The sequence below is a fragment of the Arvicola amphibius genome, chromosome 1 (genome assembly GCF_903992535.2).
Source record: "Arvicola amphibius chromosome 1, mArvAmp1.2, whole genome shotgun sequence".
Taxonomy (NCBI): Eukaryota; Metazoa; Chordata; class Mammalia; order Rodentia; family Cricetidae; genus Arvicola; species Arvicola amphibius.
In genome coordinates, this window is record NC_052047.1 from 28,359,497 (window position 1) to 28,376,910 (window position 17,414).

Here is a 17,414-nt window from a genome sequence, read left to right on the forward strand (position 1 = left end):
TGGAAAACCAAAAGTGGGCTGGAAGGTGGGAGGGCCAGTCAGCCAAGTGGACTTGACTATTTTTCTATCGAAACATTTAATTTTGGTGGCAAATAATGGCAAGGAAACGGAATTTATTACTTGGTTTCTATTATAAAGTTAGGGGTATACTCTATTGAAAAATTTAAGCTAATATATTTTATTGATAGAATGAACTTGATGCCTTTATAATAGAATTATGTATTTATTATAACATTTGATATATTTACATTTCTTAAAAATGTTTATTATTAGTGTGTTGAGCTGGAGAAGTGTAGGTACTGGAGGTCAGAGGGACCACTGGAGTCAGTTCTCTCCCACCTTTAAGTGGGGCATTGATTGAGTGGATGTGACCAGGACTTTTTTGCTGACCCTACTTTCTTTAAGCCCCTTTTCACCCCCATATTTTTTTTGCCAGATTGTCTCTAGGTCACCAAAAAAAAAAAAAAAAAAAAAAATCTGTCTCTGGCAGCCTTTGGACTCACAATAGCATTTGCCGTCAGTTTGGCTGAGGCCCTCCCACTGTCTTCCACTGTTGAGGCGTTGCCAGTGTTTGAGTGGCTGCTGTTTGCTGACGTGGAACCCAAAAGTTCGATGAGCTTTACCCTTTGGATCTAGCCGTTCTGTTAATTTTCAAGATTTTTTTCTTTTCCTTTCCCACCTTCCATCTCTCCCTTCCTTTTACTTTTTAAATGAATAAAATGAAATATTTTAATATGTGGATGGTATATTTAGAAGACAGAGGTGAACATCTTATACTGCTACACAGTTTGATAAACATTGACATGACTATGAGATCCTTTTATTTTGAAATGTAAAGGGTGCTTTTTTTTCCCTTTAAGGTAAGTTATCTGTCGCTTCAGGAAGTGTGACCTGTTTAGTATGTACTTTCTGGTTCAAGATCTCTTATCTGTATATGTGACCAGGTGGACATTTATTTTATTTGTTTGTTTGTTTGTTTATGTAACGTTTTCTGTTTGGGTTTTGAATTTGGAGAGGTCTCATGTAGCCTAGGCTGGCTTCAAACTCATTGGATAAGGATGTCTGTGAACCCCTGATCTTCCTGCCTCTGCCTCCCATGTGCTAGGATTACAGGTACATGACCTGTTTAATGTATTTAACAGTTACGGAGTTCTAGTATACATAAAGAAATTGCTTAAAAGAAGCTATATATTCATCCACTTTGAGTATAAACTATTCTGTAACATGTCATGGATTATGGAGAGTATTAAAGCACCTTTGTAAGATGGAGACAGAATATTAGGAATTTCCAACCCTTCATTTGTCATGGGCCACTTTGGTAGTCTAAAGAAGCCTATAAATACTATCTTAGTGTAATATTTAATATATCTTAAGTATTTCATTAAATAAAATATTTTAGACTGCAAAGAAACCAGTTATCTATCAAACAACTAAGATATGAAACTGGAGAGTTTTTTTAAGATTATTTTGAGGACATCACAAAATACCATTCGGTGAGTGACAGTGACAGCAGACTGGTAATTTGTAAGCTATGGATGAGCTCGCCCAAGACAGGGAAGGAGGGTTTCATAAAAGAAAGGCAAAAGCTATAGTGCACTCCAGGCCTTAACATAAAAAAAATGTTGGCCAGAGTATGTCAACTCTAGACTGCTATTATGATCTTTATTCACTGTGAACCCCTGGACAGATTGGATGTCCCATTTATCTATCCCCTCATAACAGGACTCAAGAAGAGTCCAACCAATGACAATCCTCTTTTAGCAGAAGCCGCTAAATCAGTCATCACCCATTCCCTGGTTAACTGAGTCTCAAATCCTTGGGGTTTGGAGGGGAAATGATATTGTTAAAACTAATGCTAGGGAAATACAAGTAAGTGCTTACAGGTGGGATATAAGACAGCCAAAGGAACCAAATAAGAGGAAGCACAGGATTCTGAGGAAAACAAAGCTAGTCTCAGCAGGTTCCATTTGGCCCCTGTGGAGCCCCTTCCTGAAGAGCATAGTAACCGTTGTGCTCAGCTGTGTAGTAATTATACTTTTATATGTGACCCTAGATCTAATGCATTTCTAATTGTAACATGAATTGTGGGTAAAGACGACATCTGTGGAAGTTTCTATCCATTCCAGGAAAGTGACCACCCACAGGGTAGACAAGATAAAGATAGATGGTAGACCAAGACTGTAGGCCCAGGTCCCAGCAGTGGGGCTTGTCCTTCTGTCTTGACTTACTCTAAAAATAACTTTGCTTGTTCTAAAAACCCCACAAACAACCCAAGAAACCTAAGTGCTTTAAAGCAAATTTATCAAGTTGTTCTTATTAATGTATAAAAATAAAGTAGCAGATTCATAGTAATGGGTCTGATGGGAAGAATCTGATTCTGCAAGCAGTCAAAGCACCGTTCCTGTTTGGTCACTATAGTTCGGTGCATACATGCATAGCCAAAGGAAATAAAGTACATTTCCACTAGAGGTTACAAATCAAGATGTATTTTTATTCCTGTTGGTTTTGGGGACTCTGACAGTTCTATCTAGATGTTCCTTCTTAAGAAACCTTGAGGGGTTGGGTGGTGTTTGCGCATACCTTTAATCCTAGCACCCAGGAGGCAGAGACAGGTGGATCTCTGAATTTGAGAACAGCCTGGTCTACAGAGCGAATTCCAGGATAGCCAGGGCTACATAGAGAAACCTGGTGGTGGTGGTGGTGCTGGTGGTGGTGGTGATGGTGGTGCTGGTGGTGGTGCTGGTGCTGGTGCTGGTGGTGGTGCTGGTGCTGGTGCTGGTGGTGGTGCTGGTGGTGGTGGTGTGAGAAGCCTTGGGATGGGGTAGGGATGTAGCTTAGTGGTAGAACACTTGCCCATGATTGCAAGGCCCAATCGCCAGGACCACATGCAGAGACGCACACACCTGCCTACCTTGATTTAAGGCATTAATTTTAAAAATGGGCCAAAGTGCTATCTGAACCTCTCTTGTCTCTGTGTTTGTGACACAGAATTTGTTTAGATGGCTGTGATTGTCTCTTGACTCCAGTATAAATCAGGGCCAAAACATACTTTATTGTGTGGCTCCAAGTTCATCTTTCTCACATATTTAGGTAACTAAACTGCTTTGCCTTAAAACTTGTTGCCAGCATGCCGATCTACAAAGTGAGCTTCTGGACAGCCAAGGCTGTTTCTCAGAGAAACCCTGTCTTGAAAAGCAAAACCAAAACACAGAACTTTATTGCCAGCTATACATGATGCACACTTTTCATCCCAGCACTCAGGAGGCAGAGACAAGCAGATAGGCAGATCTTTCAGTTTGAAGCCAACCTGGCCTATATAGAAAGTGGCCAGCTAGGGCTTCATTGTGAGATTTTGTCTCAAATCAAACCAAGCCAACAAACAAACAAACAAAAAGAATTAATAACTTGATTTTCCCTGATGTAGCTTTTGTTCTAGAGACCATGTTCACAAACTATTATTATGTGTTATTATTTTTATATCTTTTAGATTGCCTTTCCTTTAAGACTACCTTTCTTTGTTTTTGAAAGTTATCTTTGATAAATCAATTTTTAGTGTAAAGCTTTATAATTTATAATATATATATTTACAAAGCTACCAATAATCAAAGTATATAACAGAGTTTTCCAAAAACCTTCCTTGTACTGGTGGTCATTGATATATCCCTAGAGTATTATGTCATTGAAATTATCCAGCTTATTCATTTAGTCTTTTTATCCCGACTTCTTCGTTTTAACTCAGCTCATTTGAAATTTACCAGTTTTGTTTCATGTACTAGTAGTTTATTCCTTTTTTTATTATGAACAGTTTCCATTATATATACTCCATTGTTGTATGGATGTTCCTTTCACAGTCTGTTTATCCACTCATGTAGGATGGCATGTGGTTTTGGTGATTCTGAGTAAGGCTTGCTTTATTTTTCTGTGGATATAGGAGTAGAATTACTGGGTCCTATACTATAATTGTGTACTTTATGAGAAACTTCTAAACTCTTTTCAAAAGTGGGCAAATAATTTTGTATTCAAACAAGCATTTTATGGGAGTTGCAGTTGCTCGGAGTCCTTACCAGGACTTGGTAATGTTTAGAAATGGCATTCGTTCTGATAGATATGTCATGACATATCTTTGTAAGTAATAATAGTTTATTTGCCACTTGTGTATCTTCCTTTTGCAGTATTGGGGACTGTGTGACGTGGCCCAGTGGTAGAGTGCTTTCCTACTATGTGCAAGCCTTCAGCCTCTAGCATCACAAAAATAAAACAAAGCAAGAAATAAAAGATAAAGTTTGCCCTCTGCCCCTCTGGTTTTGACATGATGTCTTACTGTGTAACTCTGTCTGGCCTCAAACAGAAAGATCTACCATGATCTTCCACATGCTGGGATTAAAGCCACATGTCATCATGCCCAGTCTTTTTACTTTTTTTTTTTTAAAGTATAAACCCATTTTTATTTATTTGTCATTAGTTTCAATCTTTGAGGGATATAGCATCACACAGATTCTCATCCAATGGCTTTAGTAGGAAGTTTGCTTTGGAATTTGATACAGTTCATGCCATTGTTTCCATGGGCCCTGGTAATCCCAGATTACACTGACTTTGTTCAGTTTGTCATCTGGAGGATTATGTCACTGTTTGCTTTGAACAAGTCCTATCTCTTACACAAGTAGAGTTTGATTTCATCTTAGACATAGACACTTTATTTTTAGACCAGCTGTGTGCTCCCTTTGGTTTGAGACCCTACCTACAGCCAATTTATATGTAGCCTCATAGACTTCTAGGCATATTTGCCTTTACAATTCCTGTCCTCAGCAGACTCCAAGGAAAGGATACCTTGCTTATTTAAAAATGATTATTTGTTGGGATGGGAATGGTTTTTAGTGATGAAGTGCTTACTTAGCCTTTAGAAGGCCCTGGTTTTGAATCCCAGCACTGAAGAACAGAGAATATGAAAGTTAATATTTTTAATATTTTAAAGATTTGTTTTTTGTGTGTGGGTGTGTGTGCACGTGCGCCTGCCTATATGAATTTATGTGTATAACATGCATGCAGGAACCTATGGAGGCCAGAAAAGGGTATCAGATCTTCTGGAGCCAAAGTTAACATGTAGTCATTAACCTCATGTGGTTACTAGGAGCTGAACCCCAGTCCTCTGCAAGAGCAGCAAATGCTCTTAACCTCTGAGCTATCTCTCCAACCTTGAATGTCATACTTTTTTTAAAATATATTTTTATGGTCTGTTTAACTTTATTTCATATGCATTGGTATGAAGGTGTCAGATCCCCTGCAACTGGATCTTCAGACTGTTGTGAGCTGCCATGTGGGTGCTGGGAATTGAACCCGGGTCCTCTGGAAGAACAGTCAGTGCTCTTAACTACGGAGCCATATCTCCAGCCCCCATGTCATACTTTTTAAAAATGGTTGTTTGTTGTTGTTGTTGAATTTAGACAGGGTCTTATTATGTAACCCAATTGAAGCTTGAACTTAGGATTCTCCTGCCTCAACTTTCCGAGTGTTGAAAGTATAAAGCATACACTACTATGCCAGGCTTAAGAATGGTTAATGTAATCCTGATGTTAGTACCTTGTTAGATATATGTCAGTATTATTTTTCTAGTATATAGCTGGTCTTTCCTATTCTCTTAACTGTGTCTTTGGCAGAGCCAAAGTTTTGATTTTGGTGACATCTAGTTCATCAGTTAAAAAAAATTGCTTTTATGCCAGGCGCACATATTCCAGCTCTTAGGAGGCAGACGCAGGCATATCTCTGTGAGTTCCAGGACAGCCAGGGCTTTACAGTGAAACTTTGTCTGGAAAAAAAGAAAAGAAAAATATAGTGCCTTTATTATCATATTTAATATTTTTGCCTAAGGCAAAATTGTGAAGATTTTTTATCTCTCCTCCATTTTGTGTATAGCTTTTTTTATGTTTATATATATATATTTTTTTTACATACCAATCCTAGCTCTCCCTCCCTCCTCTCCACCTGTTCCCCACCACCACTTCCTAAGAGAGGGTAAAGCCTCCCCTAGGAAGTCAACTAAGTCTGTAGCTTTGACAGGAGATCAAAGTTCATGTTTTGGCATATGACTCTCTAGGCTTTATAGTACCTTCTGTTAAAAGACTATTCTTTTAATATTTAATGGGCAATTATCATATTTGTATGGATCGCTTTTTGGACTTCACTATGTTCCATTTGTGTTGACCTTAATATCACACTGTCTTATTTACTATAGCTTGTTTACTTTAGCTTAATGTTTAGTGAGGTGACTCCCCTGTTTTTAGATGGACTCTTCATGTGGCCCAGACTAGCCTTGAGCTTCCTATGTAGTAGATGACCTTACCCCTCTGCTCTTGCCTCCATCTCTCAATGCAGGGATTACAAGCATGTGTTGCTTGTTGTACCTGGTTTATCAGGAGCTGGGCAGCCAACTCTGTTTCCTGCAACTTAGGCAGGACTATATCAACTAAGCTACATTAACTGTGGAATTTTGTTCTTTTCAAGATTTTTTTGGAGGCTTATTTTTTTTCATGTAAACTTTAAGTTCAATTTGTTAACAACTACAAAAACTAATGGTTTTTTTTGAGATTTATTTTATGTGTATGTATGTGTGTCATATCCTACAGAGAATGTCAGTGCTCATGATCCTGTGAAGATTATGAACTTTATTGATGCTTGATTCAGTCTAGAACTGAAGTCTCCAATGTAAAGACAGAAATCATCTACAAAAACCTAATTGTAAAAGAGAATAATACAGGGCCATTTTTCACTGAGGAAGAACTCGACTTTTAGGAACTGGAAGATGCTCAGTAGTGAAGAGCAGAGGACCTGCATCTGTTTCCCAGCACCAATGTCACATAGCTCACAACCACTTGTAACGTAAGCTCCAGGGACTCTGATGTCGGATGGCCTTTTTCTGCTCTTCACTGGCACCTGCATTCAGCGTGCCCACATTCATGTGCCACTCCCATAATTAAAAATAAATCTTTATAATATTTTTTATTTAAATTTTTTGTTTGTTTGCTTGTATTTTTGTTTTTGTTTTTTTGAGACAGGGTTTCTCTGTGTAATAGTCCTTGCTGCCCTGGAACTAGCACTTGTAGGCCAGGCTGACCTTGAACTCAAAGAGATCCACTTGCCTCCGCCTCCCAAGTACTGGGATTAAAGGCATGCACCACCACCACCCAGCAATTTAAATTTTTTTATACAGTATATTTTGATCATATTTCCCCTCCCCCAAGTCTTTCTAGATCCTCCCCCACCTCTATTGCTCACCCAACTTCCTGTGTTCTCCCGCTCTTCCCTTCTCTTGTATCACTGGTCTGTACTCAGACTCAACACTGCACTTTTTCCCCACGGTCTCCAATGAGAAACTAGTAATCACAACTAAAGACTTGGAGGTTTGGCAGTGATGGAGTCCAGAAAGAGTGGGTGTTCTGGGAAAGATCATTTTTAAATAACAGGAAGAAATAAAACACACTAACACCTACAGACACAGTACTTCATACCAATATGCTGTTGAAACAGAAAGACAAAAGCATGACCAGAATCCCTTTCTCTTTCTGTTTTCTACCTCAATCTCGGGCAGAAAGTCTCTTCCTGGGTCCTCTCCCATCAGCTTCTACCTGTTTTATTTCCTTTTCGAGACAGAATTTTGTTATTATGTTGGTTAATGTTTTATGTTAACTTGATACAAGCTTGAGTCATTTGGACCCAAATGCGAATGTCTCTATAAGATTTACCTGTTGATAAGTCTGTGGGGGCATTTTCTTGATTGATATTGATATGGAAGGGTCCAGGTTTCTGGACAGGTGGTCTTGGATGGTATAAGAAAACAGACTGAATAATCCATGGGGTGGGGTAAGCCGGTAAGTAGGATTTCTCCATGACTTTTCTTCAGTTTCTGTTTCCAGGTTCCTGACTTCACTCAGTGGTAGAATATGATCTGAGAGTTTATGCACAATTAAGAATCAGTCATGGCTTTTTGCTTCCATGTCATTTTTTTATGCTTGCTTTTTTTTAAAAAATTTTTGCAAGCTTTAAGATGGAACCCAAGGCTTTGCTCATACTAAATAAGTATTTTTCCATTAAGCTACATCTTACCTCTTTTATTTTACTTTAAATAGATAGATACACACATATATATGTATCTCTACATATATATACATATGTATACATACACACATACAAACATACATGCATACATACACACACATACATACATACATACACACACACATACATACATACATAGAGTCTATCTTGTATAGTTTAAATAGTGCTGGTTGACCTTGAACTTCCAATCTTGTCTTTACCTCCTAAATGCTGGGATTATAGATGCATACCACCATACCAGACTTTGTTTTACTTTGTAAGGTTTGGTTTGGGGAATTTGTTTATTGAGTTCTTCTTAGTCACTGGTCTATTGCTGTGGAGAGACACCATGACCAAGTTGACTCATGTGAAAGAAAGCATTTCATTGGGAGCTTGCCTACAGTTTCAGTCTTGCTTACAGTCTTAGTCCATTATCGTCATGGCAGGGAGCATGGTGGCTGAGAGGCATGGGGCTGGAGGGGGACCTGAGAATGCTCTGATCTGCAAGCAGAGAGAGACACAGAAAGAGACAGAGAGATTGACTGAGACTCAGTGCTTGCTGTGTGAGCACACGTTAGAATCCTTAGAGCATGTGTTTTTCCCAGTGCTGATGTGTGTGTGTGTGTGTGTGTATGTGTGTTCCTACTCACACATACACCTGCATAGGCCACAGGTCAAAGATAATGCCGCCTTCAACTCAGCCCAACTTTTTTGTTTATTTAGTTTTTGTTTTTTTCAAGGCAGGGCTTCTCTGTAACAGTGCTGGCTGCCCTGGAACGTCCTCTGTAGACCAGGTTGGCCTCCATTTCAGAGAGAGAACTCACAGAGATCCGCCTGCCTCTGCCTCCCATGTGCTGGGATTAAAGGGGTGCACCACCACCGCCCGGCTCCAGTTTATTTTCTTAACACGTTCTCTGACTAGAATTAGTGGATTCTGAAATTCTGTTTTCATTTATTTTTCTCCTCTTTTTCTTGAATATATTAATCATACTTTTAGAGTGAGTTGCTTATTTAAGGTGGTAACTTAGTTAGTAGCTTAGGTAACTTGCATGTAGTAGTAAACATTTCTGTTAGGGTCATTTCAGAAACATACTCTTCACATCCTCACAGCTCTGTCCTGGGATGGAAGCGTGAGGGAGTTAGCTCTGTAACCTTGGTTCTAGATCGCTGCACCACGTTAGTGGAGCCCTAAGCTTCTTGTCCTCTGGAAGATTCCATTTTTGTATATAAGATGAAAGTAGTCCAAACTGCCTAACAGTCTTGTTGGAAGGAAAGCACCGGTGTGCTTAGATCCTGAGTGACAACCCACACATACCTGGTGCTTCCAGTCTTCTTTCTTCTGCTGTGCTGTAATCTGGTGGTTTTAGTTTTGCAGTTTTTCCTCACTGTCAGTTCTAAGCACTGATTCTTTTTTTTATTACATAATTTTCTTTTTTAAATCTGTAACTAAGACAAAACAAAACCCAGAATTATACTTAAGGAGAATAATTACTCCTTAATAGTATTTTTATCTTAATAGAAGTTATTTCACTCACAGAGTTTTTCTAGTTTTCTACTGTTACATGAAATTAAATTTTAGTTTTATCACCAAAATTTTCTCAAATATTGTTCTCAAGTATCAATTCCCTTTAAAATTGTGCATCATTTTATGGATGTGCTTGACGTGCCCTTTTGTTTTAGAAAAATTCAAAACTATGAAGTACCAGCATAACCTTAAAAAATTAAGATTCACTTTCACTTGCTAACCTGATGAAATGCCATGTGCTTTACTGAGCTCCTTTAAAGTCACCCTGAGCCCTGTAGAAGAGGGTGTTTTTGTTGGGCAAATGCTCCCTTGTAGCAAATAGCAGCGTGTCCTAAAGCTGGCCAGGACTCCTTGCTACAGCCACACTTTGAAGGTCAGTGTTCATATGCAGATTTTAAGACGTATTTTTACATACGGGAAGGAAGTTTGTTTAAAATTTCTTTTGTGGAATCAGTTCATATTTTTGTTTATCTTGGAGAATTACAGGTTTTGTATTCATAATGATACTGAGATATACTTAATTCTCAGTTTACCACTGGAATGTGAGTTTTAACATTAATCCAGAACAAACGGAAGTGATTCAAGTAATTGTCCCTTTAGTTGAAGTAATCCATTCTAAATTATACAGTTTCCTTTTAATAGCCCCAAACCGTTATTGTTTCTCTTATTTCCATTTGTATAATTGATGGATGCATTAGAGGCATTATTCTAGTTAAATTTTAATTGGCGAATTACAAACTTAGCAGTTTGAATTTCAAAATGTTTTAAATAAGAAATTGAACATTTGAAATTTGCCTTGACAGTGTTTAATACAGTGAACAAATCCAGTTCAAGAAAGTTTTAATTGCAGGTTTGAGTTGTTGAACTTTTGTAGATAGCTGTAAAAATTTGAAAAACCATTTTTTCAAACAACTGATTTGAATAAATTAATCACTGGTGATGAATATTAAGTAATGGTGGTAACAAACTCAAGATGATGTAACTGGCTCCTTGTCCTGTAAGACTTATTTATGTTTAGTGGCTTATATTGTGAACTTGTGTATGGAATTATTACTTCATTCCTTAGGAGGATAGAATGTTTAGGGACAGCTACACAAAGGCCCTAAAAAAATTAAATTCAAATCGAATTTTAATTTTAAGGAAGTCTAAATTTTATGTTAGTAGTTAAGATTTTGGTGGTTTATGTTTTACTGTTTTAAACTTACTTTAAATTACTTATTGATTCTTCTTTAGAGTATAACTGTATTCCATATTTGCTATTAATTGTGATTAACCATCCTTTTAGCCATTTTATAAATTCTTTTGTTTTAATTTTCTTTGTAATTTTTATGTTCTGATTCTTCCATGCTTCTATCAAAAATTTATGCCAAAGGCAACAGAAAATAAACCCAAAAGTCTATATGCCTGTTCAGTAATGGAAATAGTTTTAGTCACTCCAGTAGAGCCAGACAACTATGTTAGAATGACCCGACAGTGAGAAAAATATAACTGTAAAGCTGGTATAATGAAAATATGTTGATATTGTTGTTTAAAAATTGTCATTTATAATAAGCTTTGATGAGTAAGTTTGGTGGGATCCAGATGCTGAGAACTGCCCTTCAAACTCAGGCCTGCTGCATGACAGCATCTTACAAAGTCTTGTTTTGCTTATGTGGTGTAAGCTGGTGGTCTCGGTTCTTCTAATTCAAGACTGCATGTGATAAAAGTAGGTTTCTTGTTAAGCCTAGGCAGAAGGATGAGGATTCACTGATAAAGAACCACTAACCTGTCTTTCCCCCCAGCCTGTGATACTGAAAAGGATTAAGGCCACTGGAGGGAACTTGTACTGGAGCCTGCACTGCCCTTTCTCCTGTTCTTTCAGCTAAACAGATTTTCAGTTCCCATGACTATCAATCTGGTATTTTTCTCAAGCACTAAATTCTTCTAAGGAAGATAATATGACTTAATTTTAGGAAATGACCTAGAAGGATAATGTTTTGTTGGTATTTCATGTTCAATACACACACACACACACACACACATACACACACACACACACACACACACACACACACACATATTTCTGATCCTATTAGAGTATTTTGAATTTGCTAGGCAATATAATCACTTAAAATTAAGTGACAGATATTTATATGATTAGATTTGCTTGTCTGGTTAATAGATATCAGGTTTGGCTGTGTTGAATTTTAGTATTTCATTAGAGTCTGACAACCCTGTGGACATAAAGGCTTAACTTTTATTTCTAGAAGACAGTAACTAAAATGCGATTTCTTCCCACTGAAGTTTAAAAGCTTTGAAATGCTTTTATAATGCTGAAATGTCATATTTTCTCCCACTATCTGCCAAATTGGTATTGTACTTCATCTTGAAAATATATTTTGATTTTGTGAACTAAAAATAATTGCATAGTATTGAACATTCTCTATGGTTAAGCCTTTTTTCTTTCATTTAATTTGATCTTTTGTTGTTACTAACAAATAATTTGTGGCACAGTTTCTTTTTTTACTTTTTTTAAAAATCATTGCTGGAATCACTTACTTGTCACCTTAGTGTGCTGGAAACGTTCCTCTCAAATCAAGGGCTCCGTTCTGGTTTTGTGTGTTCTCACCTGCTCCTCTCTGTAAATCACTGAGATGTCAAGTGCAGTGATTAATTAAGCTGCACGTGCAAGTGCCTTTTTTCCACCTGTCAAGCAGGAGAGATGTCTTACAGCAAGATTAGATGGTGCTAATTCACAGCTCTACTCCAGACTTGAGCAGCGTAGAAATATTGAATATTCAGATGATTATGCAGAATATGGCATAGCAGACTTTGTTTGCTTTATAATTTTTAGTATTATGGGATACAGTTATACCCAACCCTGTCATTAAACTCCTAATTAGAGGCGAAGAATAAATTTGAAGTTCCTACATAAATATTTTAGAATTTTACATTCATACATTGTAATTATCTTTTATACAAATATTGGTATTTGATTTAAGTAGAAGTAAATATTTTTAAGTTGGTAAATGTTATGTATAGGTGTGCATGTGTATATATGTATGTATGATAATGAGAGTTCTCTCTGTATAGCATGGCTTATACATTCTGGTAATTTGATATGCTAATAACCAGTCTTTTCTTTGAGTAATAAATATTTGCAGAATGTAGTGTTAAGTTTTTAGGAACTACTTTTATATACTTTTAAAATAAAACAACAGACTTCGAAAGTTACTTCTCCCTATTTCTTTAGTTTTCTTTCTCCCTATTTCTTTAATTTTCCACATCTTCTTTTAAATCGTCAGTAAAAGTAAAACCTCAAATTGTATAGTACTCTTAATCTATTATTAAAAGGTCCTAGAAAGGAAGATTACAAGGTGGATTCAGGTTTTGAAACGGTTTTACCATTGGTTTAGCAGCGGGTGGGCAGGCAGATGCCGCTCACAGTAGAACTATTGCCATTTTTCACCATTGATAGAGTAGCCTTTCAGAGTCAATGAGCTCTGTCAATGTGAGCTTGTCAAGGCTACAACTTCATAGACCTGAGAGGCGGTTTGAGAGGTCAGCCCTTTTCAGGTTCGCTGTGATGCAAATGAACTTTAATGCTTAAACAACTATTGGAATTTTTATGTCTGCTCCTTGTTCTTTTTTCTTCACAAAGTCATTGACGAGACATTCAGTGCTTTTTAAATTGGAAGTTGCATTGTGCTAAAGACCTAGTACAGATTTACGGAGGGCTGAAAGCAGTTAGATCATGTTCTTTTCATGGTGCGATTAGAATCAAATCGATTTCCCTACAGCCTTCAGCATTCAGATGGCAATTTTAACAAAGCTTGGGGGCTAGACAAGGGACAAAACGACTGAACTGAATGTTAATTACACTCCGCAGCCTTATTTTCTTTTGATTTGGGGCTGACTGGCAACTAAATTAACAAAAAGTGTGACCATAACTGCTGCCCTATTTTCATTTAAAAGGAGAGCTGCCTCTAAAAGGCTATCTTACAAAGAGACAAGTGAGGGCTGCTGAGCATTGCTAACAAGGGCACTTTTTCTTTAAAATTCTTGCCGAAAAGACTGTTCAAAAAATTGTAATAGTCATTGACATTATTGCCAGAAAATAGTTGATTTTATGACATAAAAGTCGGAAAATATAAGCACTCGTGGTAGTTTGATGCTAGCTATAATATGAATTATAATTGGCGCCTATGTGACTTCAGTGTCTTTCTAGCAGTTCAGCATGCTGAAATGTAGTCCTGGAACTGGATTACAGTAGACACTTTAAATAAATCTTAACTTTTTTACGTAACAGACTTTAAACCCAGCATGTTCCTATCAGTTTTCACATCCCTCAGTCTTGGTTGGCATTCAAGTCTTCATGCGATGATCAGCACGTACTTAGAGTTGAGCCACATTTAATATCAGTAGACACCTTCTTCTTTTGCAGGAAAGCTGCAGCTGCATCAAGTTGCAGTTGATGGCCTAGCAGTAGTGTCACTCCTGCACCTGCAGAGAGTTAGTCTCATCCAGACACCTGGCTCCATGCATTAGCTTCTTTATTCACACCCCAAGCTGTATGGTCTATGTTGCAGCAACAGAGGGAAGCCCTGAAACAGTATCCTTGGATTAAGAATAGAATTTTACTCCCAGATACCACTTTTATGTTGCTTTAAATAAAAATTTGGCTCTGTTTGAAAATTGCAATAACCATCAAACTGATTTTGTCATACAATCCTAAAATTAGTTTCATTTTATAACTCATTTCCCCTTTTTTAACCTTCAATTAGTAGTTTGTGTTTTTTAAGATTTACCCTAAAGGCCATTGATACTTTGTTAACTAATATTTAAATTATTATTGTTTTAAAAATAGAGATTAAGGAACCTTTATTACTTTTTAAATACTGCAAAATGTTTCCTAAAGAAGTGGAGATTTAAGTTAACTAAGTAAATAAAATGACATTTGCTGTTTAGACTAATAGTTTTAAATCAGAGGCTAGTAAATTCAAAATACTTTAAAATGTAAGCATTTGTATTTAAAGGAAAATTCCTGTGAGGTTGCGCCTTAGTGTGGACCATGGCGAGTGCAGACCACTCTTGCCTTGTCTTATACTTCTTCCCCTTTCACACAAAAAGCAGCTGCAAAACAGCTTCTCTAAAACCAGTCAAGAGTAAACTTTCCCCTCATTTGTCTTCCAGACACGAAGATCGATCGAGAAGTTATTAGAATGGGAAAACAATAGGTTATACCACAAGGTGAGTGCTGCGGGGAGCAGCTTCGTACTGTTGGGCCTGAATTGCACAGTATGGAAACAGATGCTTTTGTTGGGCTGAAAATATGAAAGATGGACGAATGGGTGAGTCTTGTGCCAGGAAAACGGAGCTCATTTCTCTTCCTTTGCCCTCTTTCGTGTCTAGCTGTGCTTGCACTGGAGACTGAGCAAAAGGAAATGTGAAACGAACAACATGATGGAATATGTAAGTTAAAGGGCTGTTTTGTGAGCTTCTCTATTAAATGATCATTTATTTTGTTTCTGATCTTATTCTTTCCCTGATTATTAATCAGCAAAGGTGTCAGGAGCTTAATCTCCTGAGTGCAAGGATTTTCTACGGTTCACAGATGCCTGGGTTTCATGTGCAAGACTGATTTATAAAGTTATGAATGACTTGAAAACAAGGCTTCACTGTGTTCTGAAAAATAATAAATTAATTGCCAAGATAAAATGGCCTGAACATGTGTTGATGGAGTGTGAAATTTTAGATGCTGTATAAAGAATAACCACAACCTTGGTTACGCAGCACGTCAGATATGGCGTTTTTATATAATGCTAATCAAGTTTCCAAGTATGGAAGAGAACTTTTCAGCCAAGCTGTTGGAGCCTGAGAAGCCTTTATAGATAGACTTTGGCTGCCTGTGTACCTCATGGCCTTAGAGGGTTTCCCGAAGGGTTACTAGAACTTTGCTTTGTACAGTTACCTTAAACATAAACAGATGTTGGCCAACCTGTTTTGTCCTTTAAAACATGACCGATTTTGGATACCCATACATAAATGTGCACACACACAACCATTTTAGAATTTTAGTTTATTGATGCCCTGATTTATTTGAATATTTTTTTTCTTTTTGAAAAGTTCAGAATACTTTAAGAAAAATTGAGTTTATTAATTCTTCCTTGAACTTGAGTGTTTTACTTTAAAACATGGAAAGGTTATTAGGTTAAAAGAAAAAGATATAAGAAAGGAAATAATTGCTGAAACTAAAACCAGGCTTTGTGAAGGATCTGGTGTTGCATTTCTGAGGAATTTTCACTGTTCTTTGAAGCAATATAACCCTCATTGTGTATATGTATAAAAGATTTGTTAAAAAGTTTCCTGACTCTTCCATTATCAGACAACCAAATCTCCTTTCTCTCCTTTAACATCAAAGATATTTTATATGTTCTTTCCTCAACCCCCAAACTATCTCTGTTCACAAACTTAGTAATTTAGGTCTTACCTTTATGATCACATGTTAAATTTTGAGGGTGAGAAAGACATGTGCTGCTTCATTATCACCATAAAACGGGACTAGCTGAGTGGCCCATTTGAGGTTGACCTGGCCAGGTACTAGTCATTTCATCATTGATGGTAAGAGCTCTATCATTGGGAGGACAGGAATAGCTATTTGGGATATTTCAAGGATTTCATGAAATAATAATTTGTTCTTATACCAGAGCACCAAGCTTAAACCTGAAGCTTTAATTACTTTTTGCATGCTTTTTGATTTACTTTTGATAGGAAAAAAAATTAAAGTTCATAACAAACTGATTATACCTGGTGGTAGAGCACATGCCTACCACACAAGGGGTTTGATCTCCTGCACCGAGGAAAGAAAAATCTAAATTATGTGATTTCCAAGTGGAACTCTATGAAGAACTTTGATTCATACAGCATATGAACAGGATTTTCTTTTACCTTTAAGAAATTTTCTCATTAAAATTAAATTAGTAGCTTTTTGTTTCTTTAATTCTTTCAATTCTTTTTTTTATTTTATTAGGTTTTTTTCAAAAAAAAAAATACTAATCCAAATTCCCTCTCCTCCTCCCATTCCCTCCACACACCCTTCCACCCCACCCGTATTTAATCCTCAGAGAGGGTATGGCACATTGCTTTGTGGAAGGTCCAAGGCCCTCCCTATTACATCTAGGCCGAGCAAGGTATACATCCAAAGAGAATAGGATCCCTAAAAGCCAGTACATGCAGTAGAGATAAATCCCAGCACCACTGTTAGTGGCCCGTCAGTCTGCCCCAGCCTTCGTCCAACAACAAATTAGTAGCTTTTAAAACATTCTAAACTGTATACTTCATGAAATTTTTTAATTTACCTTGGATTTTTACGTAATTAAGCACTTTAAAGAATTGTATTTCACACCGTAGGTCTACAGAAGTACTTTAAATTGACTTTTAAGGTGATTTTTAGATGTTCTTAGAATGATGTGTGTTTGTGGTAGTTGAAATAGGAGTAAACAAAGCTTCAGACGCGCTTTAAACTCATTTGAGCATCATAGTCACACACAGTCTACCTTATGTAATGAGTCGAGCCTTTCTAACTCTATATGCTTTTGTCTGTTACTTATACAAACTCTGATTGTTAAAGCGAAGTATTTTCCCTTCGTTATATTTTGATTGTTAGAGATAATCTAAAAAGAAGAAATAGTAATGCAAAACTGTTGTTGTTGTTACTCAGGTATGAAATATGTGTGTGGTTTGTGAAGGAACACATTTTCAGGGCGTTGTTCTTTCAAAACTAAAGCAGATTCAGATAGTGTCAAAAACAGTCATGTTGACT

General features: G+C 37.1%; 1 protein-coding gene across 1 annotated transcript in view; it reads left to right on the forward strand.

Moving 5' to 3' along the window:
- Positions 1-17,414, forward strand: part of Chic2 (cysteine rich hydrophobic domain 2) — a 40,887-nt gene that overhangs the window by 19,067 nt on the left and 4,406 nt on the right. Inside the window, exons 4-5 of the mRNA XM_038319305.2 lie at positions 14,786-14,842; positions 15,005-15,064. Of these exons, the coding sequence (XP_038175233.1) occupies positions 14,786-14,842; positions 15,005-15,064 (117 nt within the window). The remainder of the gene's footprint in view (positions 1-14,785; positions 14,843-15,004; positions 15,065-17,414) is intronic.